This window comes from Sardina pilchardus, chromosome 21 (genome assembly GCF_963854185.1).
Source record: "Sardina pilchardus chromosome 21, fSarPil1.1, whole genome shotgun sequence".
Taxonomy (NCBI): Eukaryota; Metazoa; Chordata; class Actinopteri; order Clupeiformes; family Clupeidae; genus Sardina; species Sardina pilchardus.
In genome coordinates this window covers 12,736,489-12,749,526 of record NC_085014.1, presented here as the reverse complement: position 1 = coordinate 12,749,526, position 13,038 = coordinate 12,736,489, and the positions used below count along the sequence as shown (strand labels likewise).

At 44.6% G+C, this 13,038-nt stretch overlaps 2 protein-coding genes across 2 annotated transcripts in view; both read right to left on the bottom strand.

Moving 5' to 3' along the window:
* Positions 1-1,417: 1,417 nt before the first annotated feature.
* On the bottom strand, positions 1,418-3,321 carry sowahab (sosondowah ankyrin repeat domain family member Ab). The gene has a single exon (XM_062524723.1). It carries the CDS (start codon positions 3,232-3,234, stop codon positions 1,729-1,731), a length of 1,506 nt encoding a protein of 501 aa, XP_062380707.1. The 5' UTR covers positions 3,235-3,321; the 3' UTR covers positions 1,418-1,728.
* A 635-nt stretch (positions 3,322-3,956) lies between these two features.
* Positions 3,957-13,038, bottom strand: part of atp7a (ATPase copper transporting alpha) — a 28,375-nt gene continuing 19,293 nt past the window's right edge. The window contains exons 17-23 of the mRNA XM_062524006.1: positions 11,822-12,044; positions 11,164-11,310; positions 10,562-10,704; positions 8,954-9,157; positions 8,111-8,228; positions 7,687-7,789; positions 3,957-6,501 (exon numbers count right to left, since the gene is read on the bottom strand). Coding sequence (XP_062379990.1) covers positions 6,228-6,501; positions 7,687-7,789; positions 8,111-8,228; positions 8,954-9,157; positions 10,562-10,704; positions 11,164-11,310; positions 11,822-12,044 — 1,212 coding nt within the window. The 3' untranslated portion in view covers positions 3,957-6,227. The remainder of the gene's footprint in view (positions 6,502-7,686; positions 7,790-8,110; positions 8,229-8,953; positions 9,158-10,561; positions 10,705-11,163; positions 11,311-11,821; positions 12,045-13,038) is intronic.

Genomic DNA, 13,038 nt, shown 5'->3' with positions numbered 1-13,038 from the left:
TTTCATCACACAACAACATAAATATGTAAATGTTCAGCTATTTTGAAACTGTCCGTGCATAGACCAATTGTTACCTTTGTTGAACCTTTAAAAATAACCCCCATCCACAATTCTCTGTTGTAGACCTAGGTTTACAGTCTATGTTGATGTCAATGTTGCAAACTGAACAAACCACACTCCCATGTGCCTACTGCCTAGTCCTCTGCTGGTGCATGATTGTACCCACTTAGGCAATGTGAACCACAATTATCCCATGACCTTATGCTGGTTTGTGACTGTTTGACACTGACATAGGATTGTCTGCCAAACCTTAACAAACCCCAAAGAAAAATGTTCCAAATGTTCAGATATATTGGTATTAAGAACCAAGTATGTAAGCATGTCTACATTTGTAGATATTAAAAAGACTGGATAAAAAATTGTCATATGCTGTTCTACTGTTCGTTGAATTTCATATTCTCTCCTTCCATAACCGAACCCTCGTTTGGCATCACATAATGTGCTCTTCAATTTCAATGTGATTCTGAAGCCCGTGGTTTGTTTCTGACCTATTTAAAAGACCCTCAGAACACTGTGAGTAGAATACTAAGAGGATTCCACCAGCAAGACCACTACCACAGAAACCCAGCTTGAGAGGACATGTCCTGAACATTGCCCTTTGGCCCCTGGGCTCACAAAAAAAAACCCATTCAACTGTCTGCAACAACAGCTGAATTACTAAACATTTGGAAGCCAAATTATATTTAACAGAGTTGAATCAGGAGATTTTTTTTTTAACCTGCGGTCTATTTGGTGAGTAATCATTCACATGGTGAATTCACGGTGGTTATTAGCCATAAAATTACTACTTTCCAGTCGTAGCATGTCAGAAGTCTACCGTTTGCTTGCTCCTCCAGTCCTGTGGTAGCATGTCAGACGTCTAAGGCGTTCCAAACAAAATGATGGGTCTTGATATGTTTTTAAAATAAAGGGAAACAGAAAACCCTTTTTTTGTTTTCACAGAATGGAGGCCATAAAGACATGCAAAGGCAACTGTTTTCCTTCCTACGCCGCATAGTCCAACCCCCACTCATCTTCACCTTAACAGATGAGAATGTTAGCCCCAGAATGTTACAAGGGCGGAGGGGAAAGGAGGTTGTTGTTCCGATGGAACACTGGGAGCGTTCTTTGCTGAGGCATGTCTTGTTACGCATATGATATGACACAGGCCATAACTTACTCAACAGAAGTTATGGCCTGTGTCATAAGTTCAGTTCAGTTTCTCCACAGAAAACACAGAAGTAGAATATCACTGTCTGTGTGTAAATTTCTCCCCACTTTTAACAAAAATGTTCTCTATTGAGCAGCAATTGTTGCAAAAAAGTCACACATTTTCTGAGAGTTCAGGTCATGTTTATGTTCAGTGTTATGCCTATACAGTGAATAAAACAAATATATTTTTAGAAAGGTATAAAATTAGATAGCTTATACTCTCAAGAGTAGATTCATAAATTAAGAATAATCAACTATGATTCACATAATCCCCTCCGTTTTCCAGTGTATTCTTTAAACTGCTTTCCACCCAACACAGAGTTCCGCAAGTGCTGGCTATACATTAATATCCAGTTATGTCTACAAAAATACTAATCCCACACTCTCACACACATCCCTAACATTTAAATTAGTAGCCTTACAGGGACCAAACCAGTCTCTGAGGAGACAACCGGGGTGCTGGCTGAAAGTCCACAGTCAGTGGAACATCTCTGAGAGTCTGCGAGAGAGTACGTGCTCCCTCCGGTCATCTCTGGGGTCCTCACTTCCGATGTGGAAGTGGAAGCTGGGCCTGTGGCGGTGCTTCTTTCTGTGACCCGAGTGTGGGTGAAACAGCTTGCTCAGGGTGTTGAAGCCCTTTGGGAGCTCGGGGAGGCTGTGGTCCTCTTCTACCTGCTCACAGGGCACCTCCTGATGCAGCGAGGTGATGTGAGGGTCTCCGAGGATTTCTCTGACCTCCTTGCTGACCCCCTGGTCCAAGTAGTGGTACGGCTTTTTGCCACTGTTGTCCCTTACGTTCACATTGGCCCAGTAGTCTCGCACGAGCAGAGAAATGATAATGTCGTGGCCGTGAATGGCAGCAATATGCAGTGGGGTGTAGCCTGCGTGCGAGCGGGCATTTATGTCCACCTCTACCCCTCTGTCCCTGGAGGTGTCGATGATTTTGCGCACCATGTCCTTGTTTCCGTCTTTGGCAGCCCAGTGCAGTGCGGCGAACCCCGAGATGAAGTCCCTCTTGTCTGCCAGCTGGACGTCCTGAAGCAACAGGCCGTAGACTTGGTCCCAGTGGCCTGCAGCAGACTTTACAAGCCAATCATGCTCTGCAAGCTCCAGGGGGACCCCCTCGGAGTACTTGGGCTCATTGTTTGGTTTTGTGGTCTTGTTGTTCTTTTTCAGTTGGGGAGTGTCGGGTAACTTGGATACCAGCTGCCTCCTTTTGGTTTCTGGAGAACTGTCTTCATTTGGCTTTTCCCCTGTACCTGTGTTGGGAGATGTGGTCTCTGTTTTTTCCAGACGTCTTTGAGGTGGTGTTATTCTGATGGCTTGCAAGTGCTGTGATACAGGTTCCTGGATCAGACCTTTAGTGTGCAATTGTTCTTCATTGCTTGATGAGGTTGGTGATTTCACAGCAATAATGGCAAACACAGCACCTGTTTTCCTTGGTTTAACGTCCTTTTGCACACTTGAGTCATTTCGCGGGGACATCTGTTGTCTTTCACAGTCCAAGTTACAGCATCCTCCTGATACAGAGTTGTGCCGGAGATTATCTTCGGGTTTACAGCCTTGACCGACCGCATTGATATTTGAGGTAAAATAACTATTGTTGTTATTATTTTCGATTGCAGACTGGACGGTTTTATCTGTCCCGTGTTTAAGGACGTCCGTGCGCTCAGGAGAGCAAGACGACGCAGAAGAATTGAAGCGGCTTAAAGTATCCTCGAACTCGTTTTTTGGCGCGATTAGAGAACCGTTTTTCCCAAATCCTTGATATTTTTTCTTTACAACAACAAACTTGACCTCATCTATGACTTTGACGACTGCAATATTGTTCACAAAGCTCTTGAAAAGATCCCTGTTTTGTTTCTTGTCCACAGGATCGCTGCAGCTGAGCGCCTCTTTAAACTTGTTTAACAACTCCGAGTTCTTCACTTTGCCCCCTTGCTCCTGTAAAAACGTCAATATAGTCTCTTGAGTGAGGGCCATCGCTCATTGAAACCGTTATAGTAAATTTATAATGGCCCTTTCCCGATATTAGTCCTTTTGCAGTCTTTTTTGGGAACATGCGTCTAATGCGCCTTTCTCCTACGTTATCCTACCTGCTGTTTCCGGTGCTTCCCGAAAATCAGTTTCCTGACCAACTCCGCGTCCCTGGCACCGAGAGCGCGAGATGAGTTGGAAATTGCTATGCGCGCGACCTGCAGCGCGTTCCCGTGAATGCCTTGTTTTTGGTTGACTAGTGGAGTGCAGCGCTGTGATGAGCTCAAAACGTTGCTATCCATAGATATAGGTCTATGTTGCTATCTTTGCCCATTTGTATGGCAAGTCCAGTTTATTTATACAGCACATTTGTTACACAGGGGTAATTTAGTGTGCTTTAAACAAATGCAAAGGGTAATAGTACAGAAAAGCATAAAAGAGCAATAATACCAACATAAAGTAGGCTACAAAACCAAAGGTTAATCTTCTGTATTTACACTCAATTTAATTTAGAAACAACATATTTTGAAGTTTAGGCTACTCCATACATTTTCAAGAGATTGTCTAATACAAATGAGTATTAGATAAGTAGTTTAGGCTATATTTCGTAGTGGATTATGGGCAAGGCTTTACAAAAAAAAAAAAATGGCTCGTTCATTTCAACAAACAAATTCGTATCAACAAAATTTGGCGGACCTACAATAAATAAATAAGCTGTAGGCAATAAAGACAATAAAGCAATTATATATGTGCCCACAGGGCGGCGCAGTTTGTCCACGCATTCAGGGATCCCAGACTTACAAATGGACACTAAAACAGATGCCAAGGAAGTTTATTTATTCCAAAGGCATAATGTACATATTTACAACAGAAGTAACTAAAGGACTGCAGAGTATGCACTGTATAACTGAGAAAACTAAACACTGTGTACGACCTGTCCAAATACTTTCCAACTACACTTTCCTCAATTCACACGGCAAGACCAGCAATAAATATCACAACATGTGAAGTACATAATACAAAGTGCAGCAGAAGGAAAAAAAAAAAAAAAAAGAAGAAATTGAAATTGTCTGGTATCTCGAACTGACCCAACGCTTCTTTGCACACTGTTAACACTACATAGAAGTGGACTGGAGTAATACAAAATAAATGCAACGATTATACATCTTTAATTAAAAGTGTTCCTTCATCATGTGGTGTTTGTGACAAGCAGCACTAAATGTGTGGATTCCTTAGAGTACATCTGAGCGTATATCTGACTGCAAAGTGTAGTGTTGCATTTCTGAAATGTGCACATTGTTTTAAGGCCTCTTTACCCCTGAGGAAAGTGCCAAGCTCCTTACTAAGGCCAGGGAAACTGATTACGCTCGTGGCATGAGTAAGAGAGAGAGTGTGTATGCGCGAGAGAGACCAGTAACAAGTTTGGTTGCACAAGTCTTAAAACAAATTTATCATATTCTAAAAAACAAATCCGATTAGGTTGGTGTTTTTGATTATGCCATGATGGGAGAATATTACTGGGTATGTACCTAATAGATGTCACTTTAGTGGAAATCACTCTTACATTTTGGCAAAATCAAGAAAACAAATATAGAGATGCCAAGACTACATTGAGACACAAAGACTTCAGAGAGAAAGTCACCTAAACTTTCAGGCAGCAAACAGCATCGATAATTCATAAGCACTTGAGATTTGAGGACGTGTCGTTTGCAAAGCACTAAGCTGAGTAGAAAACACATCCGTTATCACCTTGTTAATGTTGTTCTTTGATTCACAGCAAAACATATTCACATTCACTTATTGACCTTCACACCAGATGGCACGGACATGAAAGCTACACGACAAACACTGTGTATACAGTACAGGATATAATCTGTTCTCGGACAGGTACTCCGACAGGTACCCGGATACTCTGTCTGGTCCGGTCTGGACTGAGACCGGGTCAACTATGGACCTGCAATCTCTTACGTGTCTGTCTTGACCGGTCTTCAAGAATGAGGTTCGGTTTTTTAGAGCCCGGAGGTCAAACTGCTTTGGAATCTTTGGAATGTGTTTTTTTTTTTCTTTCCCCAACTGAACCAGGATAGTCTGTGACTGGTACTAGAGTCATTCTGACGACACTGGAATCCTGCATGGAGCTTTTGCCAGTTCTGAAGTAAGGCTTCTTTTGCAGAAACGCAGAGCGGTCAGAATTCATTTGGAAAAGAAAGATAAATAATGATGGTGCATTTCTACATTCCTTAGTGTCACACGAAAAAAATATATAAAGATTGTGACATACTGTAGTAACATTTAAAATTAGGCTGTATAAATAGTCTTTGCATTAAAATCATAATACACAATATTATAAATGTAAGTCACATTTCCTTTTTAGGGGAAACTAATAAAATCCTCTGACCACATTTTTCTTTAATTCCTGTGAGGGCATTGTTTCAATTGGTCTTTGGACAGATCTTTCAGATCTGGTATGCTCCTCAGCAAAGTAAAGATAGTTTGCAACTCTGATTTGTCATATCTTGATTTTGAGTGTCTATCCCTCCAGCTCCCTTGTCTTGTACTTTCTGATATATAAGCGGACTCGGAAAACAGACACTCACTGCAGTGACACTTTAGATATCCTGCCTGAAGTTGGGATACGCACACTCGTGTGCCTGCAGTGATAGTGCGAGGCAAACAAACAAACAGAGAAACAAAATGTCAACAGGCTACGAGTGTTAACAAACACCCACAGCTTAGGCACAGCAGTGGCTCAAAGGAGACAGAGAGGGAGAGAGAGAGTGGTGAATTCCAGAGCTCAAGTTCCAACCCTTATGCTACTTTAAAGGACTGAGGGTTGTACATTTATCTCCTTACCCTCCATAATCTCCCTCCATCTCTCTTTTTTTTATATCAAGTCTTAAAACACACACACACACACACACACACACACACACACACACACACACACACACACACACACACACACACACACACACACTCATTCTTCCTCCTCCTCCTCCTCACACCATCTCCTCCTCGCAGTTCATGTCTCCCACCAGCAGGGAGTGCTTGTCGGGCTCGGCCAGCGCCATGCCGTTGAGCGAGTACTTGTCGGAGCGCAGCGAGTTGATGGAGGCGCGGCTGTAGTTGACGATGCGGTCCAGCAGGCTGAGCTTGGGCGAGGGCCTGCGCAGCTCGCCCATGCCGATGTGCACGCTCACGTCCGACAGGCTGCCCGACCGCCGATGGCCGCCCACCCGCTGCTCCAGCTTCTCGGCGCTCGGCTTAGTGTAACTATGGAAACAGGGACACAAGAGTTGGCAGGGATAGTGGCTGTGTGCGTGTGTGTGTGTGTGTGTGTGTGTGTGTGTGTGTGAGAGAGAGAGAGAGAGAATGTATGAGGGTGTGTGTGGCTGTATTTTCTTGCTTGTAGAGGGGGTGTGTTTGTGTGGTGTGTGTTTGTGAGTTATCAGTTGTGTGTGTGTGTGTGTGTGTGTGTGTGTGTGTGTGTGTGTGTGTGTGTGTGTGTGTGTGTGTGGCAGTGCACGATAGACTTGGTGTTTGTGAGTTAATCAGTTCTGTGTGTGTGTCTGCGTGAATGTGGTGTTTGTGCGTAGATCACTTCAGTGTGTGTGTGTGTGTGTGTGTGTGTGTGTGTGTGTGTGTGCGCTCCAGGCCAGTCTGGCAGATAGAGGGAGAGAGTGAAGGGCGCACTAAAGCCCAGCCGCTGTAGAGCCCTCAGGCTCATTCAGACGACATGAATAGCAAGTACGTTTTCCCCCCCTCCCTATTTGCCTTTTCTATTTTTAATTGAGAGGAGAAAAGCGAGCAGGAAAGATCATCATCTGCATATTTATGCCATGACTTAGTCACAAGCTGTGTTAGCTTATTATTTACAGGGGATGCCATTGATAGCGCCATTTAATAAGCAATTAACCTCATTAATAAAAATGATTCACAGAAGCAAGTGATGCCCACTTTTGGATAAAACCAAAGCCATCGATATCTCAAAGTTGCGACAGCCGTTGACTTCCATGTTAAAGCCAGATTAGAGCGGTCACGTGGTTAGTGGGTAGACTCAGTAGTTCCCTCGGTCCCTGGTTTACTACGGGATTGACAGCAGCGATCACATTAATATTTACGGTAAATACTCGATGAAAATTACTATAAACTGCATTTCCACATACATATATTACTCATTGAAAATGCATTATTATGCACACGACTATAAGTCATGTAGAAAAGTCTTATTAGATATTCATTCATTCTCAATGGAATAGTTCCCGGATGTGCCGCCATTGTTTGTACACGGGAGTCAATGGTAGTGTCGCAACTTTGAGATATCGATGGCTTTGGATAAAACAGCATACCTCACCAGTTTTTTTTTTAAACAAAACACAGAATTTATAAATCCAGTTTCCACTCGCGGTCCTAATCGGAGCGGAGCATCTCGCTAGCGGGTCAGAGAGAGGCACTCACCATTTGAGCAGGAGGGAGGAGAGCACCACGGAGACGGACGAGGCTGCCATGGCAGCAGAGCCCATCCAGGGCTGCAGGACCAGGCCGATGGGCATGAACATGCCTGCAGCACGCCAGGACAAGCACACAGAGACACAAATCACCAATCGGAGTACATCTACATTTGCACACAATCAAAATCTCAAGAGAGCATGCAAACTTACACACAAATCTCCAATCACACTACATTATACACCAGAGATGTTGTTACTGACCATATGGGTGGTGTCCTATATGTTTGAGGATGTGAATTTTATTTGGTCATGAATATGTAATTAGTGCAGATACTGCACTCCTTACACTTCTGAACATCCAAAGATTATTGGGATTGGAGATCGGAGAGGAGAGGAGAGCCAATAGTGTTCATCGGTGAAGTTCAACTCACCAGCAGCAATGGGAATTCCCACCAGATTGTAGATGAGGGCAAAGACAAAGTTGATGCGGATCCTCTTCACGGTCTTCTTCGACAGGTCTATGCTGGCCACCACATCAAGGAGGTCATTCTGTCAACACAGGTAAAGACAGATAGATCCAATCAGCAGGTAAATGGACTGCATTTATATAGCGCTGTTTTCCGCTCCTGCGAGCACTCAAAGCGATTTACATTATTTTGTCTTGATGTTATGTATCCATGTGATGTACTGTATGTTATGTCATGTCATCATGTCCACTGTCATCTATGTATCTCAATATCGTATTTGTCATATTTGATCATAGACCCCAGGAAGAAAAGCTCAAGGACACTTTGACAGGATCAGGAGGAGTTGGGCTCGAACCAACAACCTTCCAGTTACTGGACAACTCCTCTACCTGCTGAGCCACTACCACCCACCCCACTAATGATCAATTCCAATGAGGTATTGTGAAGTTTTTGGAAAAGTTTTGGACTTTTCAAGTCTCAACTCTCCTCGATGGTATTCATCTGAAACTGCTTCAGACTGCTTGACGTCTGCCAGGTTGCACGCACGCCGGCGAATCACACCGCTCCATCTGGCAACTCATTTGTTTATTTTTCAAATGATTGTCAATTTACTTGCTTATGTCTTGATGTCTGTGTACAAAGCACGGAGTTGCACTCTCTAGTCTCTAAATAAAACATGCGCAAAATAAAGACTTACTTTTAACAATGCGGTAGCCATGATGCATTAGTTACCACAGGCATGTAATTTCGTAGAGGGGTTGCTGTAAGGTTTGCAGTGTGGTGACGTGACGCGCTCCACTCACTCACCCTAATGAGCACCACGTCCGCCGCCTCTATGGCCACGTCGGTGCCCGTTCCTATGGCGATGCCCACGTCTGCCATGGCCAGGGCCGGGGAGTCGTTGACGCCGTCGCCCACCATGGCCACGCGCTTGCCCGCCTGCTGCAGCTGCTCCACCTTGGCCACCTTGTGGGACGGCAGCACCTCCGCAAACACCTTCCTGATGCCCACCTGGGGAGAGTTAAACCAAAGATCCTTCATTACTGACAAGATAGAGCAACGTAATGCATCTCCCCATTGCGAAGACAGAACGCGGAAATTATCGAACGTTTGCGCCTCTCGCTCCGCTTTAACCCTCTCTGGTTAAACAGCTCAGTGGTCATGGCAAGACATTGGGCAATTGTTGCTGGTACTCAATACATATAAGCAGTTAAACCAAAGATCCTTCATTACTGACAAGATAGAGCAACGTAATGCATCTCTATGGAAGCAAAATTCGAACAGTTCCTGTCTGCTTAAAGAGGCGTGTCGCAAAGTCGTCATAGTGGGATATCGATCTCTGTCAGATTGGCAAGCAGTTCAGTTTGAATGTTAACAGGTCTGCTTAAAAGGGGGATTTAGCCCCCCTCCCCTTTGCGAAGACAGAACGCGGAAATTATCGAACGTTTGCGCCTCTCGCTCCGCTTTAACCCTCTCTGGTTAAACAGCTCAGTGGTCATGGCAAGACATTGGGCAATTGTTGCTGGTACTCAATACATATAGGCAGCAATAATGTTTTGAAAAGAAGTCAAATGGGTTTTTTTTGCCCGTAATTAACTAAACTGACATATGGTCAGTTAATATGTTTGTGTGGGGACTCAAATTTGAAATATGATCCACGCGCAAAAAAAAGCCTTCCTTTGATTACTGTTTAAGCTGCATGCTGTACACGTCAGTACCTTTACACCCCTAGAACATAACTGTAGCTATGGTCAGTCACACAGCCCACTCTAGTCCTCCTGTTTCTACTGCTCTAAAGCAAAGTGTTTATACTAGTATGGTTGCTCCCCTAGTTCTCGGGGAGCAACCATACTAATGAGAATCTTTATCTGCATAATATAAAACAAACACTAATTGACAACTACATAGAACGTTCAGACGCTTTCAATGAATTCAGAACGTTTTCAGACGCTTTCAATGAGTTCCTTTTCTAGTCTTTTATCTTTGTGTTTTAGTAAATTAAATATTAACCCTGTTTTGCCTCGTCATTATGGAGAATTGTGGGTAGATCAAGAAGGGGGAGGGGGAGTAAATTGAATCCATTAAAAATAAATAACGTTTGTAAATGTACTGTAAACGCAGTCGATCTGCTTTTAGCCCATAGCTGTACTGTGTCAGTGTTGAGCGCTAGGGCCTGGGTGTGATGATGAGGTTGATAAAGGAAAGTAGATGTCCGCACACTCTGAAGAAGACCCTGGTGGGTCGAAACGTTGTATGTGGGTTTTAAATAAACCTTGTCGGTTTTGGAGTCTCAGTGTGCGGACATCTACTTTCCTTTATCACTTTTACATTCATTGTGCCCTGCACCTGGCCCCAGTGAGGAGGGATGTATGTGCATGCACCTACTTAACCTAAACTGTGTGATGATGAGGTCACCTGTGCAGCGATGGCCCGCGCCGTCCTGCTGTTGTCTCCGGTCATCAGCACCACCTCCAGCCCCATGCTGCTCAGCACGTGCACCGCCAGCTCCGCCTCCGGCTTCACCGTGTCGGCGATGGCCACCATGGCGCAGAGAACGTCTGCACAGACACACACACACACACACACACGCACACACACACACACACGCACACACACACACACGCACACACACACACACGCACACACACACACACACGCAAACACGCACACACGCACACACGCACACACACAGACAGACACACAGGTTAACACCCACAAACAAAAGCAAAGTGCAGTGTACACACTTCCAACATTGTTTTCATGTGCTTGATCAAGACTAAACTAAAGATCTGCACACTATTAGACGCTCCCAAACTCTACAAGCACACACGTAGACAGACACATCTGCCTGAAACACCGGCAATGATTTTAGAAACCATCGTGAATCGTCACCATAGCAGGTACTGAGTGCGCAAGCAACTGAAATGCTTCAACAGTCCTGAAGATTTAAAAAAAAAAAAAAATCTACTTGTGAATTTGTCTAAAATAAACATTTTAAATAATTTCAATGTTCTTACTGTCGACGGCCACCAGCACGACAGTGCATCCGCGCCGCTCGTGTTCCGTCATGGCTTCGTCCACGTCTGCCCGCAGCTGCAGCGCGTTCCTGCGCATCCACTCCCGGTTCCCCAGCAGAACCGAGTAGGAGGCAGACTGCACCAGCGCTGAGATGGAGGGAGGGAGAGAGGGAGAGAGGGAAGAATGAGAAGGATGAGAAGAAACACTTCGCACCAGACAACAGAAAACACGGAGATGAAACGTACACTACATGAAGACATTAAACAATTACAAAAAAATGGTGTCTTATGTCTGTGTTTGCCTTTATAAGAAGATGTGAAATCCAGGCTGAATATCGAATGGGTAGCTGCTATAGGAAAACATAGCTGAATCCAACACAATGACATAACACTTCATAACACTGCATCCTGTGCGTGTAGCATCCACCTGTTATAACCAGCCTGGAGGCTAACGATCTGGGTGACCAGTGTTACATGTACACTGTGTGTTTACTGAATGGCTGATCAAAATCTGGCCTAATAAAGCAACATTATAATGGCAGCACAGTAGTAACAGATCCACACTATAGCACAATAAAAATGTGGGAAGCGACAACCAGCTAATGATATGGATGGTCAGCAGCACGCATGAGCTGTGTGCATCCTGGGCTGCTCTTACTGAGTGGCTGCGGGTCCATGATGAGGGGGTGCGAGCTGTCGACCCCTCGGCCGTGCGTGTCGCCGATCTGCACCAGCACGGCGTTGCGCTGGTTCTCCTCGCTGTCGCCATCGCTGTCCTCGCGCCGCAGCAGGCCCTCCGTGTTGCTCACCTGGCAGCGGATGCCGCAGCCGGGCACCGACTGGAAGTCCGTGCAGGTGCCCAGCGACTCCGTGCCCAGCTCCTGGGGTCACAAGGAGGAACCACACATGGAATGTTTCAGTGACACAGTTAACACAATCATCACCCTGGTAACATGCACATGGAACCACACACGGAACGTTTCAGTAACAAAGTAACAGTCATCACCCTGGTAACATGCACATGGAACCACACATGGAACGTTTCAGTAACAAAGTAACACAGTCATCACCCTGGTAACATGCACATGGAACCACACATGGAATGTTTCAGTAACAAAGTAAAACAATCATCCCTATGGTAACATGCACATGGAACCACACATGGAATGTTTCAATAACAAATTAACACAATCATCCCTATGGTAACATGCACATGGAACCACACATGGAATGTTTCAATAACAAATTAACACAATCATCACCCTGGTAACCTTCAGCTTTGGAACACAAGATAACACTGATTTACACTGCACTGCACTCATACCAACACTGTCAAATGTGTGACTACAGAGTTTTTAAGCATGGGTTTCCTCCATAAAAAAGAGAATGATCCAAAGAGAGAATGATCCAAAGTGTACGATTAGCACATTCCAAATCAATCCAACGCCACAGCGGTGGGGTAGAGCTCACAGAGGCAGGGCAAGCAAGTTCAAAGGAAAAGGTCAGAGGTGCATTAGCAAAGGCTATGGAGCAGAGGCCAACATTGTTTACATGGACCTTCACCAAAAAACAGTTAGATAAACTAAACAAGAGACTGTTTCATCACATAGTGCAATAGCATGTGTGTGCCATGTCACTGTCCAGGGAGACTCATGGCAAAACTTCTTCCTGAAAACCAAATGGTTTAGTCCATAATGTTGCTAACGCAAATCCCACAGATTCCAATGTTGCTAATGCAAATCCCACAGATTCCAATGTTGCTAATGCAAATCCCACAGATTCCAATATTGCTAACGCAAATTTCAAAGATGAGAGATATGGTGACTTCTGATTCCGTGTTCTTCCCTGTAGGGTAGTTGTGCTGCCAGTGCCAGG